This window comes from Paroedura picta, chromosome 11, assembly GCF_049243985.1.
Source record: "Paroedura picta isolate Pp20150507F chromosome 11, Ppicta_v3.0, whole genome shotgun sequence".
In the NCBI taxonomy this organism is placed as follows: Eukaryota; Metazoa; Chordata; class Lepidosauria; order Squamata; family Gekkonidae; genus Paroedura; species Paroedura picta.
In genome coordinates, this window is record NC_135379.1 from 39,362,536 (window position 1) to 39,378,257 (window position 15,722).

General features: G+C 44.8%; 1 protein-coding gene across 1 annotated transcript in view; it reads left to right on the forward strand.

The window, feature by feature from the left end:
- The window catches only part of SH3BP5 (SH3 domain binding protein 5), a 37,808-nt gene extending 22,579 nt beyond the window's left edge, over positions 1 to 15,229 (forward strand). Inside the window, exons 4-9 of the mRNA XM_077304484.1 lie at positions 5,653 to 5,817; positions 7,176 to 7,306; positions 7,744 to 7,786; positions 8,588 to 8,807; positions 10,328 to 10,585; positions 13,583 to 15,229. Of these exons, the coding sequence (XP_077160599.1) occupies positions 5,653 to 5,817; positions 7,176 to 7,306; positions 7,744 to 7,786; positions 8,588 to 8,807; positions 10,328 to 10,585; positions 13,583 to 13,764 (999 nt within the window). The 3' untranslated portion in view covers positions 13,765 to 15,229. The remainder of the gene's footprint in view (positions 1 to 5,652; positions 5,818 to 7,175; positions 7,307 to 7,743; positions 7,787 to 8,587; positions 8,808 to 10,327; positions 10,586 to 13,582) is intronic.
- The last annotated feature ends 493 nt before the right edge of the window (positions 15,230 to 15,722 follow it).

Consider the following 15,722-nt stretch of genomic DNA (forward strand, 5'->3'; position numbering starts at 1 on the left):
GTCATTCACTTTGGTTCCCATTTGTTGTTATTTCCGAACCAGTTAAATTCACTTAAAACTGGGATGCACTTTAGTTTCTGACGCTCTCCCCAGACTGTCATATTTCGAGCAGGGTGAGGTCTGCCTTGTGCTTCACATCTCCCTGCAAGAGTAAGAACTGTGGAATTCTTGGCTCCTTGAACAACATCATCAGCAAACTTGAATGGAAACATTCTACAACATCCTAGGACATGTGGAAATTGCATGCCCTTGGTGTTTCCTATTTACGCTGCAGGGAAGATAACGGTTCATCCTGAATGGGGTGGAAGTCCAGTCAGACAATCTCAAATTACTTATCGCAAAAGATCCTTTAAAGTGGTGGTGTCATGTAATATCTATTTAAAAGATACCTCTTGGGAAGCAGGTTTCATATTTCTCCTGCCCAGATAATACAATGAATGGAACCTATAATTAGCCATAAGAGGATGATTAGCCATAAGAGGATGATTGTGGGCTGACCTGTTTATCTAGAGAACAAAAGGGTGTGTTTGTTTCCAAAGGCTCGTGGTGGATTCAGCTGTAGTGCTGCTGATCCATGACTGTCCTCTGAGGTGGTGCAAAATTTTGAGTTGTAAGGGGTTGGTTTAAAAAAACTTAATTGTGATTCAGGTTTTGGCTTTGCCATTGGTATCCTTGGTTGGCCTTGGACATGCTGTTTTGCCACTTCCTCTGTGTCTCAATATTCTTTGTGAAAGGGAAGGAGGATCAGGTGCACCATGCCTTGCTTTTGTGAGCCCACCCAGAGCACTCTCTGCTTTCACATGCTCTGGTTCTCGACCATGTGGCCCCATACATACATACGGTTCTGCAAGTGACGGCTTTATGCTAGGGTTGCTAGCTGAGCGCTGGGAACTGGCAGAGGAATCTAGGGGCAGAAAAAAATATATCCAAGGGCTCAGTTCAGATTACCATAGCTTCAGAGGAATTCCTAGAGTGTTGCCTTGACAGGGTCACTTTTGTGTTCTCACTTGAAGTGCCATAAGGATATCCCCCTTTGTTTTTCTTTCTTTCTTCCCCCTGCTGCCCTACCTACTGGTGGGGGTGAGGGGGTCAGGAACTGCTAGCAGGCAGTCACCTGCTATAGCAGGAGATTTAAACATTAGAAAATAAATGTTTGAAGCTACTAGAAAATCAAAATATTGTTTCATGTGATCACTAATGTGAATCTTAATCAAAAGGCTATGCTGTTTGCCAAAAGACACTCTCTAAATTTAGGGAAGCACAAAAATTGGTAACAGTCCAATGAAGCAATTAAACCTGTAACACAGAAGTCCAAAAATTTAACAGTCAAGCAATCCCTGGGAATGATCGGTTTTGACTTGTTATATTTCGACTTCAAAATATTCTACAAAGTAATTTTTTTCCATTTTTCATATAACAATAAATAAAATACAAAATAAAGAGGCATACAGTACAATATTAGTACAAAGTAATATTTTCCCTCCTTTCTTTTCCCCTTTCTGTCTTCTTTCCTTAAGGGCAATAGAGACTTGATCATGGGAAACTTGAGAGCTCTAGTCTGTGCATATTTCCAAAGGGAATGTGTATAGGTCAGGAACAGGGACATTAATTTAATATAATGTAATAATGCTTTGCAATTGTTCCTTATTAAGTAACTATTCATGCTGCTTCTACTGCGTTCTCTAGATAATCCCTAGAAAAGAGGTGTCATCTTTTAATGCTTTAGAAGTCAGAATTGTATTTGATACAGCATTTACCAAGAACTCGATCCATGTGAGTAGATTACCAACAGAATGTTAGAGGTCATGCCTGGGTGCGGTCCTTTTAATTCCAGGCAAAACCACTGGTTGTCGACATGATTCTCTTCCCCTTTGTCCTCTATCAGACATCTTAGGTCTGAAAGAGGAACTGTAATACACTTGTTTAAGGAACCAACTTTAAAATGTTTCTCCATTATCTCCAGCACAGCTCTTAAAATTGTTAGAACAGTTAAACCAGGGGTAGTCAAACTGCAGCTCTCCAGATGTCCATGGACTACAATTCCCATGAGCATCTGGAGGGCTGGCAGGGGCTCATGGGAATTGTAGTCCATGGACATCTGGAGGGCCACAGTTTGACTACCCCTGAGTTAAACCATGGGTTGCCCCAGGACAACAACTGGAAACAATATAGAACCAGAGCAGAAACTCAGATGTGCAAGAGCGCCACCCACTGGTAGTGGATGGCTGTGTAACAGAACCCATGAAGGTACAAGCCCCTGAAAGAAATGTTTTTTTTTTGCAGTTTTATTTTTCAGCTTTTGAAACTGAGAGTTAAAGACTAACTCACAGCATGTAAAATGTCAGATGTGACTCAAGGTTGGCAGCGTACTTCCATTCAGTTGCTTATATATTGCATTGGCAGGCTTGCCAAAAGTATGTCAATGGTGACATCAGAGCTATTGAAAAAGGTGTTTTCAGGGTGGTGCGAAGGGAAAGGAGAAAGCAAAAAGTAATAAGAGCCATAAGATGGCAAGTTAAGAAGCCTCCAGCCCCCTGTATTTGAGACCATAGCATAGATAATAATACTGGCCTTCCTGGTGGCTGACACAAAGCAGAGCTGCCAGACATAGAACCCAAGGGTTGTATCAGGTCATTTTATGTCCTGTGAGGCCCATGATCCCCCTACCATCCCTCATCTATTAATGACCTATCCTTAGAGCTAGGAACCCAGTGTCCTTAGACTGCATTCAGGAAAACAGTATCAGCTGTTAACCTTTTCATCCATTCTATTTAAACTTGCAGCCCAAGTGCTCTGGAGGGTGTTGAATTTGCAGTTGCCTCCCCTAGCAGCTATGGAGAAAGGGTGTGGAATAAGTGGCCATGTTCTTTGGTCATTAGAAGATGAGGACTCTGATCACAGGGCTATTTGGGTAACTGCTTTGGTGTGAGGAAAGGTATTTGAGAAGTGGTGGCAAAACTGAAATGGTACAAATGGCTGAAGGTGATGATGATGCAGGGGCGTGATTAGGACAGACCAGATGAGAAAGGGTGACATGTTGGGTTGAGTGGTGAGAAATATGGGAAGGCCAACTATGAGGTCTGGAACTGGCCAGCTTTACCTTTCAAAAGCAGTGATGTTGTGTGGGTTCAATACCTTGGGTATCCTCTGACTGATGGCATCTTAACTTATTTGAAGTTGACAACGTTTGTGTTCTATGAATTACATAGACCAGTGGTTCTCAACCTGGGGGTCAGGACCACTTTGGGGGTTGAACGACCCTTTGACAGGGGTCATGGCAGGGTAAGCAGCTTGCCCAGGGGGGGGGGACACCATCCACACAACAGCCTTGTGGGGTGGATCGAGATAGAGCATTCATCTGTCTGGAGCAGCGGAAAAGAGCAAGATCAGCATGGTGGGACAAGAGGCAGAACTGAATTGAGAAACCCTGGAAAAAAAAATGTATATTCCATCTTCCGAATTGAGACTTTGAAAAAAACATTGTTCTTCTATTCCAGCAATTTATGGTAAATACTGGGAGCATTGTGCATATGGCTCTATTCTTCCTTTTACTTACACTTTATGATGACGTTACCCTTTAAAATGTTAGTTTTGTGTTTTGCGTAGTTTTTGTTTGTGATAAGGCAGCTGTTCTGTTTATTCTAATACTCCCTGCTTAAAAAAAACAAAGCAAAACACTTTGCTCATGAAGTTTTAAGCTAAAGAAAATGTTTAGACAATTTCTTGGTCATTTGTTTGGAAATTTTATTCAGCATTCGGCAGTTTTTTTTAAGTGGTATGGGAAGGAGAAGTGAAAAGTGACACAGTAGTTGAGGTGCCTCTAGTGAGTACAGGAGGGTTTTTCCTCTGGAGGTGTACTATTAATGATTTCCAGTGGCAGTGACTAGGGGTCAATATGCTAAAATCCGATGTGCCGGCAGACTCTGCTCATGTCCCGCCAAGAAACCTGAGTTAGTGGAGCACGTTCTCCTCCTTTGTGAGCAACACAACCATCTTAGAGAACGCTACATATATCCTCTCATGTGGGCGAGCAAGATCCACGGTCCCTCGACAGTAGTCTTTTACTGGATCACAATCCTCAAGTAACCGAAGGCATTGCAAAATTGCTCCATGGGATTTTCTGCAAGTGATCTGGGATTTGAATTGCTTTGTCTTTTATATGCATGTTTTGCTATTATAATAAAACATTCAGGTACCTGGACTGAGGCTGGGAGCAGAGACCAGAGTAGCTCCAGGGTAGTGCCTGGCAGTTTCTGGCAAGTCTATCGGGAAGAAAGATAGCAGGGGATTTTTCTGAGGTCTGTGAGTCCTTTGGTTGATTGACAGTCTTGGCTCCTGTGCCAAAGCAATGCTTGTTTAAGGACTCTGATTATAATTGAAGGGTATGCTGGTAGGCCATTTAAAAAGGAACATAAAATAACATTTATGCATCGCAGGCAACCGGATTGCAGAAGGGCATATGTATGACAAGGCTGCTTTAAACTGCTACAAACCAGCCTACTCCACCAGAGGTCTTTAGCAGTAAACATGCCCTGTAGACTAGTGATGCCAATTTTCCATTGGGGGAGGGCCACCCCTTGTTTCCTGCTGCTGCTCTGATTGGTAACAGAAGAAGAAAAAAAATGATCACCAAGGTGATGGCAGAAAGTAACTTTTGGGGGAAAAAACAGAAATTGTCAGTTCTCCCTAGGAAATTCTGGAAACTCTATGGTGTTACCATAAAGTTTTTGATGATTTCTAGAAAACCATGACATCAGGTCTAGGTTGTTCCTGGAAGTGGTTACAGTGTTGCTGATAGCTGCCCCCTGACCCGTCCAATGTTACTTGATGCCAGGTCTGACTGACTATGCAGCATTTTATTTGCTCATATGCATCTCTGACAAACGGCTTCTAATGCTTCAGCCTTTTGCCAGTTTAAATAATCGTAGATAGTTAAATACCAGAGAAATGCAACATGGGGGTTTCTGGACAAATCTGATGCTTCAGGGAATGCTTTGAACAGCACTGCTGCAGAAGACGATGTGTCGGTTTTGTGAGACTTGGGCTATGGGGAAAAGAAAAATTACGTAATTTGCCTGGTATTTTATCTCTTTGGTGACCTAAGCATTTTCATGGTTTTGACTAGCTGATAGGCAGACTCTAGATTGCAGAGCTACATACTAGATGGTTGGTTTCATGCTACACTGTGTTATATCAGATATTCCCCAATATCTGATATGTCTGTTTTATTTTCTATTTAAAAGGAATTCATGAGTCCCTGAGCACCAAGAGGAGACAGGTGTTTTTCACTGCCTGTGGAGGTGGCAAATTGAAATCAGTGAGGGGGGCAGGGAAAAGCCTCCCATTGGTCCTCAGTGGGAGAGGGCCCTCCCAGTGAGGGCCAATAAAAGGCGCTCCAGTACTTCCCGACAGCGCGTCAGCTCATCTGAGTGGCCCTTGGGAGGGAGGGACCTACCTCTGAGGGCCAATCAGAGGACCCTCATGTTGTCGGAAGTACACATTGTATTTCATATGATACAATTCATAAGAGTATGTGTGTGACAAACTAGATAAGATTCTTCTACCACCACCTAATTTTCAGTAAAACCTGGAGTCAGCGTCTTAAGTGAGATGACATTGGTTTGTGTTGAATGACTGGATCTCTCTCCTTAGGCCCAACTGGAGGCCCAGAAGGCCACACAGGATTTCCAGCGCTCCACGGAGGTGCTGCGGGCTGCGAAAGAGACCATTTCCCTGGCGGAGCAGCGGTTGCTGGAGGATGACAAGCGTCAGTTTGATTCTGCCTGGCAAGAGATGCTCAACCATGCCACTCAGAGGGTAACAGCTTTTTTACTGGGTCATCTTGGGGAAGAGTGTTTGTTCCTTCCTGTCTGTCTCCTCTTGAAATACTTGGTTATTTGGACCTGGAGATCATTCTGTAGAATACAGGGGGAGCTTCATGCATTATAGATGAGGAGCAGCTGGTTCTTACAAGAGGTGGGGAAACTGCCTAAACTTATTTGCACAAGGGCTTTTCCCTCTTCTAATGTGGAATTTACAGTTTGCAAGGTGAATGTGGTGTAGAAGCCCTGCTCTAAAAATTCTACAGAAAAGTCTCTTACCTTTCCTTTGGAAAACTATGATTTTTAAAAAAAAATTAAACATGCAAGGATTAATCCAGCAGTATTTAACCACATACTCTATCTACGTAAGTTTGGCTAGAAATATTTCTGCTCTTGTTCTCTGAGACCCAAGTTATACTGTGATCAGTATGTATTTTTGCAGATCATCTGTTATTGTTATGTGTTTGGATTCCAGAGTCCCTATTGGAATTTTTAATCAGGCCGTTGTTAGCTTGTCCTTAAAGCTACATTACCGCAAAAGTGAATAAATTCTATCTAGGCCAGCCTTTCTGAATCTTTTTTACTATGGAGAAATCCCTTTGAGAAACCCCAGAAGTTGAGATTTTGTGCAGAATATGAATCATAGTTGTGTACATGCCCACTTGGGAACCCTCCCCTTCCCACCCCCATCTTGGGGGGAGGGTCGGGTCAATATCACTCAATAAATGTTTAACAAATTTAAAAAATATATTAAAATTAATTAACTCCCAACCATTTGAGAAACCCTTCCAGGGCTATCAAGAAACACCAGGGTTTCATGAAACCCTAGTTGAGAGAGCCTGATCCAGGTTTTGCATCTTCCATTATTTATCATCTATTGATTTAGATTTGGTAATCTGCCAATCTCCGTGATTTGGTAATCTCCGTGAGAAATTTCTGTTGTCATCTTTCCCCCCATGTTGCTCTGCTCCCCCATCATTGTATTCATTTATAAATTAAAATACTTATATCCTACTTTTCCTTCGTGGCTGAAGATAGCCTACAATTTTCAATACGATAAAACCTCATTAACCTCCCCTAAGAAAGTACCAGCCCCTTAAATCCCATGAACAGGCCTCTCAAATAAAACTCATTTCCACCACCTTCTGCAGTTAGTGCCCTCCTCCTAGGTGGGAGCCAATGTAGCAAATGAGTAGATTCCAATAGGAGGAGGAACAAGTGGACACTAGAAAATTGCGAAAGCACAGGGAGAGGGTTACGAAAATAGTGTTTCAGACACATCCAGTCTAAACATATGACAAGCCTGCAGCTACTTGAACTCCAAACTAATTTTTGTTACCTTTTCCTGTAAAGGTCATGGAGGCAGAACAGACAAAAACCAGAAGCGAGCTGGTGCACAAGGAGACGGCAGCCAAATACAATGCTGCCATGGGCCGGATGAAGCAGCTGGAGAAGAAACTGAAAAGAGCTATCAATAAATCCAAGTACGTGTGGCTATATGGGACATATCTTATCCGGGAGCCAGCTCACACAGGCATCCAGACCTGCAGCTGAATGTGGGGACAGTCCTAAGTGCAAAGTGATGGCTCTTTTGTCGCAGATTAGCAGATGGACCTTTTCTGGACCAGGAATCTGGCCCGGCACAGTGCTCATCCGGTTGTGGGTCTAATTCACACTTCCAGGTGATGTCAGTGCTGGTCCGGAGCAGTTTCAGGCCAGATGCGATGCAGGCCCTCATTTGCCCTGCAGCAAGGGAAGGCGGCCTTGGACCAGTGCGGATGCCCGGAAGTGGAAATTAGCCCTGGATTCCTGGTGCGGAAAAGGTCTTGCTGTTTCTGAGAACGGTCCAAAACTGCTTTCTCTGTCCTAATGTCTGAATCGTTTCATTAAGTGGCCTTTTCCTGTTTTGCTTCTCCCACAGGCCTTATTTTGAACTCAAGGCAAAATACTACGTGCAACTGGAGGTAAGTTATCAAATACCTTTTCTAAGAATGGCCGTTTCCCACCCCCCCTTTCCGGATTAGGATTCCTTTTCCAACCAGGGGATGGCTTCAGCCGTTGCAGAGCAGGCCACTGCTAGGAGGCAGAGCATCTGCTTGACATGCCAAAAGGCCCAGATTAGATCCTCAGTGTCTGCTGCTCCGGCCACAGTAGAAAGCACTGACCTTGAGTGATAGATGACCTGACTTAGCAAAAAGCCGTATTGCAATTTCTACTTTATGTGGCTGCATCTTATTCCTGATCTATGGATGTTTCTTCTTGATCTGAAAGATATCAGTTAAATGTGGTATTTCTGTTCCGTTGCTTTCAGTGGCAGAACGGTCAGTGGGCTTCGCCTTCCTTGAGTGAAATTGGTGGGGGTTTCACTTTGAATCCTGCACTTTGAGCTTTTTAATTTATTATTTTGCACTTTTCTCCTACCCTTTCTCTGAGGCATTCAGGGCAGCGCATGCAATTTATCCATCCTCCTCATAGCAGCCATGGGAGATGGTTTAGGCAAAGGAGATGTGACTGGCCTGAGGTCACCCTAGGAGCTTCCTGGTTGGGGTGGAGATTGAATGCAGCTCTCCTTCTCCTTAGTCCAGCAGTCTAACTCTGCTAAGACACTGCTCACCACAGGGGCTGCATATGACGACAGCTGAAAGCCAAATATCCCTGTAGCCTTAGTCACTGCAAATTATGCTATAATCTCCCTGTTTAGTCATGACGATGGAGAGTTGCCTTGGAGTCTCAGTACAGAAGTCCTTTCTGCTTCCTTTGTTCAGCAATTAAAGAAGACCGTCGATGATCTTCAAGCAAAGCTGTTCTTGGCAAAGGGTGAATACAAGACAGCCTTGAAGAATCTGGAGATGATCTCGGATGAGATCCACGAACGGAGACGAGCCTCTTCCATGGGGCCCAGAGGATGTGGGGTGGGCGCAGAAGGCAACAACGTGTCAACGGAAGACCTTGCGGTGTGCAAACTGGAGTCAGATAATATCTCCAGTAAGTATTTCTACGGCTTGGGTTGTGCCTATGGAATGAATGCTCCACAGCCATCCCAGGACGTGAGAAAGTTGAATCAAATGGAGGACTGTGCTTTGGGACCCGTTCTGTGTTGTACTGTGGAAAGCCATACACAGTTATGAATTTTGGACATGACAGAAATGTAAATGTCCTTTCCGCACCTGTCTGCCTTATGAAGTGTACACTGGTCCTTTTAAAAAACGTTCTACAGACCTTGGAAATGGCAGATATTTAGGTAGCCAGGTTGAGGTGGTCCCCCTTTTTCTCCTGGGAACTGTAGAATAGAAAGACGTACTTGGAGCTGGAGTAGAGGCATTGCTCCTCCTCTCTGCAGGTGTCGCTTATGACATCGCAGCTGGCTGAAAGTGCCAAGGGGCTGCTGGAGCTTGCTCTTAGCCAGTGGGTTACAGCCAGAGATCCCACAGACTCACTGCAGAACAGCCAATGTCCAAAGTACTTAACAGATCGTAGAATAAATGCTATATAACAGAATTATTTCTAAAACCGTCATAAGTGAATGGGGAATGGCCATGGCTCAGTAGTAGAGCATTTGCTTGGCACGCAAAGGGTCCTAGGTTCAATCTCTGACATCTCCAGTTGAAAGGCAGTAGGCAATGAGAAAGGCCTCCCCTGAGGCCCTGGAAAGCCACTACCAGCCTAGGTAGACAACACCGACCTTGGTAGACCAAGAGCCTGGCTCAGTAGGAGCAGCTACATGGGTGTTTGCCTCTCGAATGATATTGAAGGGTGTAGAAATGCACAGATGTGGTGTTGGGGAAGAGGACTGGGCTCCAGGTGCTGTGCAATTTAGACTCTAGTCTGTACAGGAATTTTATACTTGGCATTTAGGTATTGGCACTGATACAAAACAGGGTGGAATCTTGTGATAGATCTCCACTGACGGTGGAAGCAACTATCTGCCCATTCCTCCACCCCACGCCCCTGTTGGGTCCCTCATGCAATCCCTGGAGGCACTTGTCCCCCATGCACAGCATTTTGGCCTGCAGAAACTGGGAGATCAGAGGTACTTGTGCCAGTGGAAATTACCACTGGGTCCCAGCCGTGGAACAAAGAGCTGTTCTAAGACAGAGAGAGAGAGTCAGTGGCAGTGGATGGAGATATTGTGGTCAGTCTCCAATAAAGGCAGTGTCTGTCTTTCCCAGGGGTAATCAAACTGCGGCGCTCCAGATGCTCATGGGAATTGACTACCCGTGGCTAGCCAATTAGAATTTTGTCCCCAGATTAAAAATGGGGGCATGTCAGTTTCCTCTCCCCCCCCTACACAAATTACTTACATCTTTTGATCCTGTTTCTCTGCTATCATACAAGGCCTCCACAGAAGCTTCGATGTGGAAATATTCTGCCCTTAATCCCCTCAGATGCTCTCTTTTCCATGTTCTATATCCTCACCCTTTGTAGATAGTTGTGTGGGATAAGGCCAGCCAGCGGTGTAGATTCTGAAGGGAAACTATGAACCTAACCCTTGAATGTTCCCACAGTGGCTTCAGAAGTCTTTGAGGATGATAACTGCAACAGCTTTGTGTCCGAAGAAGACTCTGAGACACAGTCTGTATCCAGTCTTAGTTCGGGTCCAACAAGCCCTTTGGACGTGCCAGCACAGTTTCTCCCAGTGGTGCGGCCGAGAAGCCTTGATCTCTCCAGCCCCATCTCGCTCTCAGAGTTTGGGACGTTTCCTCTGCTGGGACCTCGAAGCGAATGCAGTGGGGCTTCCTCTCCTGAATGCGAAATCGAAAGAGGTAAGTTGGACGGGTGGAGCTGAGAATGGTTTGGCCTTCAGTGTCCGCCATTACCTACTTATAAAATTGCTAGTGGTAAACTCCCTTTCCTAACTGCACGTGAAAGACCCTTCTCTTCTATGCTTCTCTTTCCATGGGAGCTCCATCCTGACCCAGGTAAACTCTGTGTCAGGTTTCATCACTGATAGTGGTAAGGTGGGTGGTGGGAAGCTGGATTTTCAGCAATGCCCTCTTGATGGAACTCCCTGTCAGGTGATCTCCCCCCCCCCCTCCCAGCTTCTGCTCCTTCAAGAGGTTGGAAGAATAATTTCTGTAAAGGAGACCAAAGATGTCTTTTAGAGATGCCATGGACTGGCTTGCTGTTCAGGCACCTAAAGCAGGGTCTGTTTCTATTGGCTTTCACATACTTACGGCATTGCTAGTTATTGTGATAACGTTTCATACTCATTCTTATAATAAGGAAAATGTTCTAAATAGCCCAGAGGTCTTAGACTAGCACACTTGTCTGCAGTCCCATTGTTGCTTCACCTCTTGGTGCTCCATCAGAGTCATCCCTCTCGGCCTCTCTGTCCTGTGTCTTTGCTGTCTGCTTTTTGCTCGATGTGGGCTGTGTTGCAGTCCTGTTTCGGGCCCCACATACGCATGATGCACTTGGTCATGGTGGAGAAAGGCCTTAGCAGAAGTGTTATTCTGTGCCCCCCTCTCGCCCCTGCTAGGTCTTACCAATACCGTGCAAGCCCATATGTTGCATAAGCACCAGCTTGTTAGCAGAGCACCCACCTGTGTCTGGAGTTGGCACAGGTGGTAAGTACATTTAAATGTATCTTCCCTTTTTGTTCTGCATCAAGCATAAACTAGATCAGAACCTTTTGAGTCTTATTGATCTACCCAGTCTCCTGCTGTCCCCCCCCCCACCCTGATCTTGATGGAGGAAAGTATTTCAAGGGAGATGTTCTCATGTCAACCAGTAATTTAAGCCTGCTGTGTGAAATCATTCAATGACTAGAGCTCTAATGCAATCCGTTAATGTGTAGGAAATCCCTAACTCATCAGTTAAGCTAAAGCCGAGGTTTTGGACTTGGGCAGGAAGAGATTTCCAGAAGCAGATGATTTATTTAGTGTGTCTGTTCTAGTGAAGAGATCATGGAACTTGTCTAAAAATAAGTCACAAATTTGGCAATGATGGGCTGTGACTAATAGTTGGAACAGGGAAAGATGACAGATTTGTTGCTGTGTGGAGTAACAAAAGCAATGTTGAAAATATGCCTGTTACCAAGACCATTGATCACAACTGTAAAAGGAAAAAAGCAAGATTGGAAAACTCTTGGTTGAAACTCTGTGGTTTGTATTTAAATACGAGCAGCTGCAAAAAGCTGTGTGGTTGCTAGAGAAAGCCTGCTGCTGCATTTGTTCCTTAATCTGTTTCTGAGTTCAGGCTCAAGGGTTAATCTGGATTCAGACAGAACCAGTTACAGTCTAAGGGCAGCTTCGGAGATGACAAGAGAGTGGACATGCCACAGCTTGTGCATTTTGCCTTCTGTGCTGCATCCAACACAGCATCCAGCAGGGACAGCTGCACATCTTCCCATGCGTTGTGTCTGTATTTGATGCTTGTGCATCTTGCTGGATGGGAGGTTCACAACACACCTCTTCAGGGCTTACACTGGAAATACAAAAAAACACAGCTGTATCGCTCTCTCCAGGTGCATTTGTTGGTTTCTTGAAGCAGCAGTACAGGGACTAGGCTTTGCTTAAAGCAGGGGTAGTCAGCATGGTGGCAGGGGCTCATGGGAATTGCAGTCCACGGACATCTGGAGGGCCGCAGTTTGACTACCCCTGGCTTAAAGGCTTATCTTCCAAAGGAGCATCACATGCTACTTTCATGATGAAACAAGAAACGACAAAGCAGCTGACATCATGCTGCATAGAACTGGGTTGGGACACAGGGACCCTATCTCCCATACAAACGGTTCCTTTAAAATTCTCAGCATCCAATCCTGTGGATGGTATCTTTGTGGCATTGTGCAGCTGGCAAGACTGGCATAGAGATGAAAACAGGGTCCACAAGTACCTATACACGAGGCAGCCTTAGTCCCTATGATCTGTCTCCTAAGCCTCAACCTTACAAGACCTATGAAGATGCCATCCATGCCCTGTCTGGGCAGTGACAAGGAGGAAGGCCTTTTCACAAAGTGAGCAGAAGAGGAGCCATGATGTTATTAGCTAAATTTGTAGTGTGGCCATGATTGCACAGCTCTGGTCACCCCGTTGCAAAATGGATGTCTCAGTACAGGAGGAGGGGATAGAAAAGGGCAGCCAAAACAAGGAATTGGAAGAGCCTCTGAGTGCATAGCACTAAATATTTTCGGGGTGGGGGGAGGGAGGCACGAGTGCTGGCTGCATGCTGGCACTAGTGCCTCCCTTCCCCTCCTGCGCCACTGGCTGCTTCAGGCGCAAATGACCGCTTCAGACGCCAAAGCACCCTAGTGATTATTGGCCATCACAGATAAAAACAAAATCTCTGTGTTTATTGGCAACCTTGCCCAGGTTACCTTGTAGCAGAGATAAATCAGGATAGCTGTCATCATTGTGCCCTGTTTGTAACTTTCCAAGGAACACCTGAGAGGTAACCACTGGGTACAGAATGCTGGACATTTCTTTTGGAGCTAGGACACTTTCTCTTGGCAGTGGCTGGATCAGATTATTAATATAGTTAGCATATCCAAATGGGGGAACAATTATCTGCATTTCCCCAAGATGGATGTTAGGAACACAGTTGTCGCATACAACTGAGATGTCTGTAGGTAAATTACTCTGCCAGGTCCCAAATTTTCCAAGATGAGTGGGTGGAAGAGGGAAGAAACATGATTGTATTCCTTAGGCTAGAATGGGCAAATGTGATTCTGATGTTTTGTTTGCCTCTCAAGCTTACTCTGTTATAATAAAATTACATTGTTTAAATTGAAGCTGCATAACTTTTCCATTTGGATTTCACAGGGGACCGGGCCGAGGGGGCAGAGAACAAGACTCTTGACAAAGTGAACAAGAACAGGAGCAGCAGTACCAGCTTTTCTTCCACGGGGCCAGCACTGGATAACCGGATGAAGCAGCTCTCCCTACAGTGTTTGAAAGTCAAAGACGGGATTTGTGCGGACAGAAAAACAGTGCAGATCGGTTGAACTCCTGCCCAGTTTGGCACGCAAAAGAAGTCCTAAATTATTTATTCACAAACCTCTTCTGAATGTCAGAAGAACCTTGTGCCAATGACTGTTAAATATAAGCCAGATCTTGTAAGCGTTTACTACTTAGACTGCACTAAGGGTTACATCAGTGTGGAGGGCTCCAGCTGGGCGTGTGTTTCAAAAGAAAGTCAGGATAGAAATTTGTTGCGTGCTGCTGGCTGTGCTTGCTTTAGCCGACAGCCTTTGTGGGAGTGTTCCGTGGCAGAAGCAATAACTTGGACTGTCCCTCTTATGGAGTTCTCTGCGACTTGGGAGCTGAAGGACAAGCTGAACGCTTCGGAGTTGATGGCAACCTTTTCGGGGCAGGTATCCATTTTGTGAACTGGGCTGCTGTCTAGACAGTTGAATTCTGGGATGCCAGTGGCATATCCTTTTAAAATACGCTATATTCTACGTGTCTGCATTACGATCAACATTGTAGAACTAGTAGACATGGTGGGTTGCGACCGGAAGCAGTTGCATGTGGCAAATCTGGAAACCTTTGCTCTGCTTCCACAATTTGGGGGGGGGGGGAAGAGGAGGAGACATACCTTGACGATATCCTTTGAAAAGAATGCTAGATACATGACCTGGCGGATTTGGATTGGCGCAGGGCAACAATCTGAATCCAGCCATCAAAATGAAATGTACCTGTGACTGTTTTTATCATTGTGTGACCCTTTTTTCCTCCAGCACTTCAGTATTGTGATTTTGACACCTCATTTAGGCATGGATAGGAAAATATTTTAAAACCTTGGCCTACCAAGTAAAGGACGAAGGGAGATATGCATGAAGGGGTATAGCATCTCTGCAAGCTAGAGAATGTATGTAAGTTGTCATGTCTAGGGGGCTTTTAGACTATGTTACGGGACCGGCAAAGGGAACATCCCTTGACCATAACAGCTGAACGAAGACTAGAAGGAGTGTGGGGCATGCTTTAGCAATAGCTGTTAGAGTAGAGAAATTGAGTAGTGTTGCAAATAAGAGGTAGCTTAAAAAGTAGGACTTTTAAACAGTGATTTGCCATCTCTCATAGATCTAACTTATTATTTAGTTTGTGTTTAGCATGTGTCCACCCTCCCCCCCTCCCCCCTCGCAAATATTCCCGGCTTACAATCTTGTTGTATTTTGTCCCCATTATAGCTTGTATATCTATCCTAAGAACAAATGTAAAAACCTTTACACTACACAGTAAACGGTTCTGCCACTCTTAATTTTGTTTTCATGTGTAATATGGTCATAAAGTGTTTTTTTTAATGCTTTAGAAAAACCCTCTAAAACTTGTTCCTCAAGTAAGTGGTTGTTCTAAGATATACTCCCCCACCTTCTTCCATTTGTGCTTTTTGGCCGTGTACTTCAGTCAAGGCAATGAACTTTACGAGTGCCAAATGGAATAAGTAATAAAGTGAAAACTAAAGTTCGACTCTGGCTCTTGTGGTGTTTCAGAGAAACAGACAATACGTCCTTGCAGTCCAATGACTGGAACATATAACTTTATATAGTACTTCTACCCAAACTCTTACTTCAACCACATCTTACCTGGGTTGTACTGGGCTGCTGGACACCCCTGGGTAAGCCACCCTGCCCATTCTGTACTAGTTTTGCTAGTGGTGCTTGCTATGGCCAAGTTTATGCTGTAGAGCAGGGGTAGTCAAACTGTGGTCCTCCAGATGTCCATGGACTACAACTCCCATGAGCACCTGCCAGAAAACGCTGGCAGGGGCTCATGAGAATTGTAGTCCATGGACATCTGGAGCAGTGGTCCCCAACCTTTTTATCACCGGGGACCACTCAACGCCGGGGACCACTCACTGGTTTGACTGCTGGTCTTTGGTGAAGCTGGTGAAAATCATTAAAGCAAGGGAGGAGGCTTTTTAAATGGGGTCCCCTCCTTTGAAATGTAGCATAAAACAAGG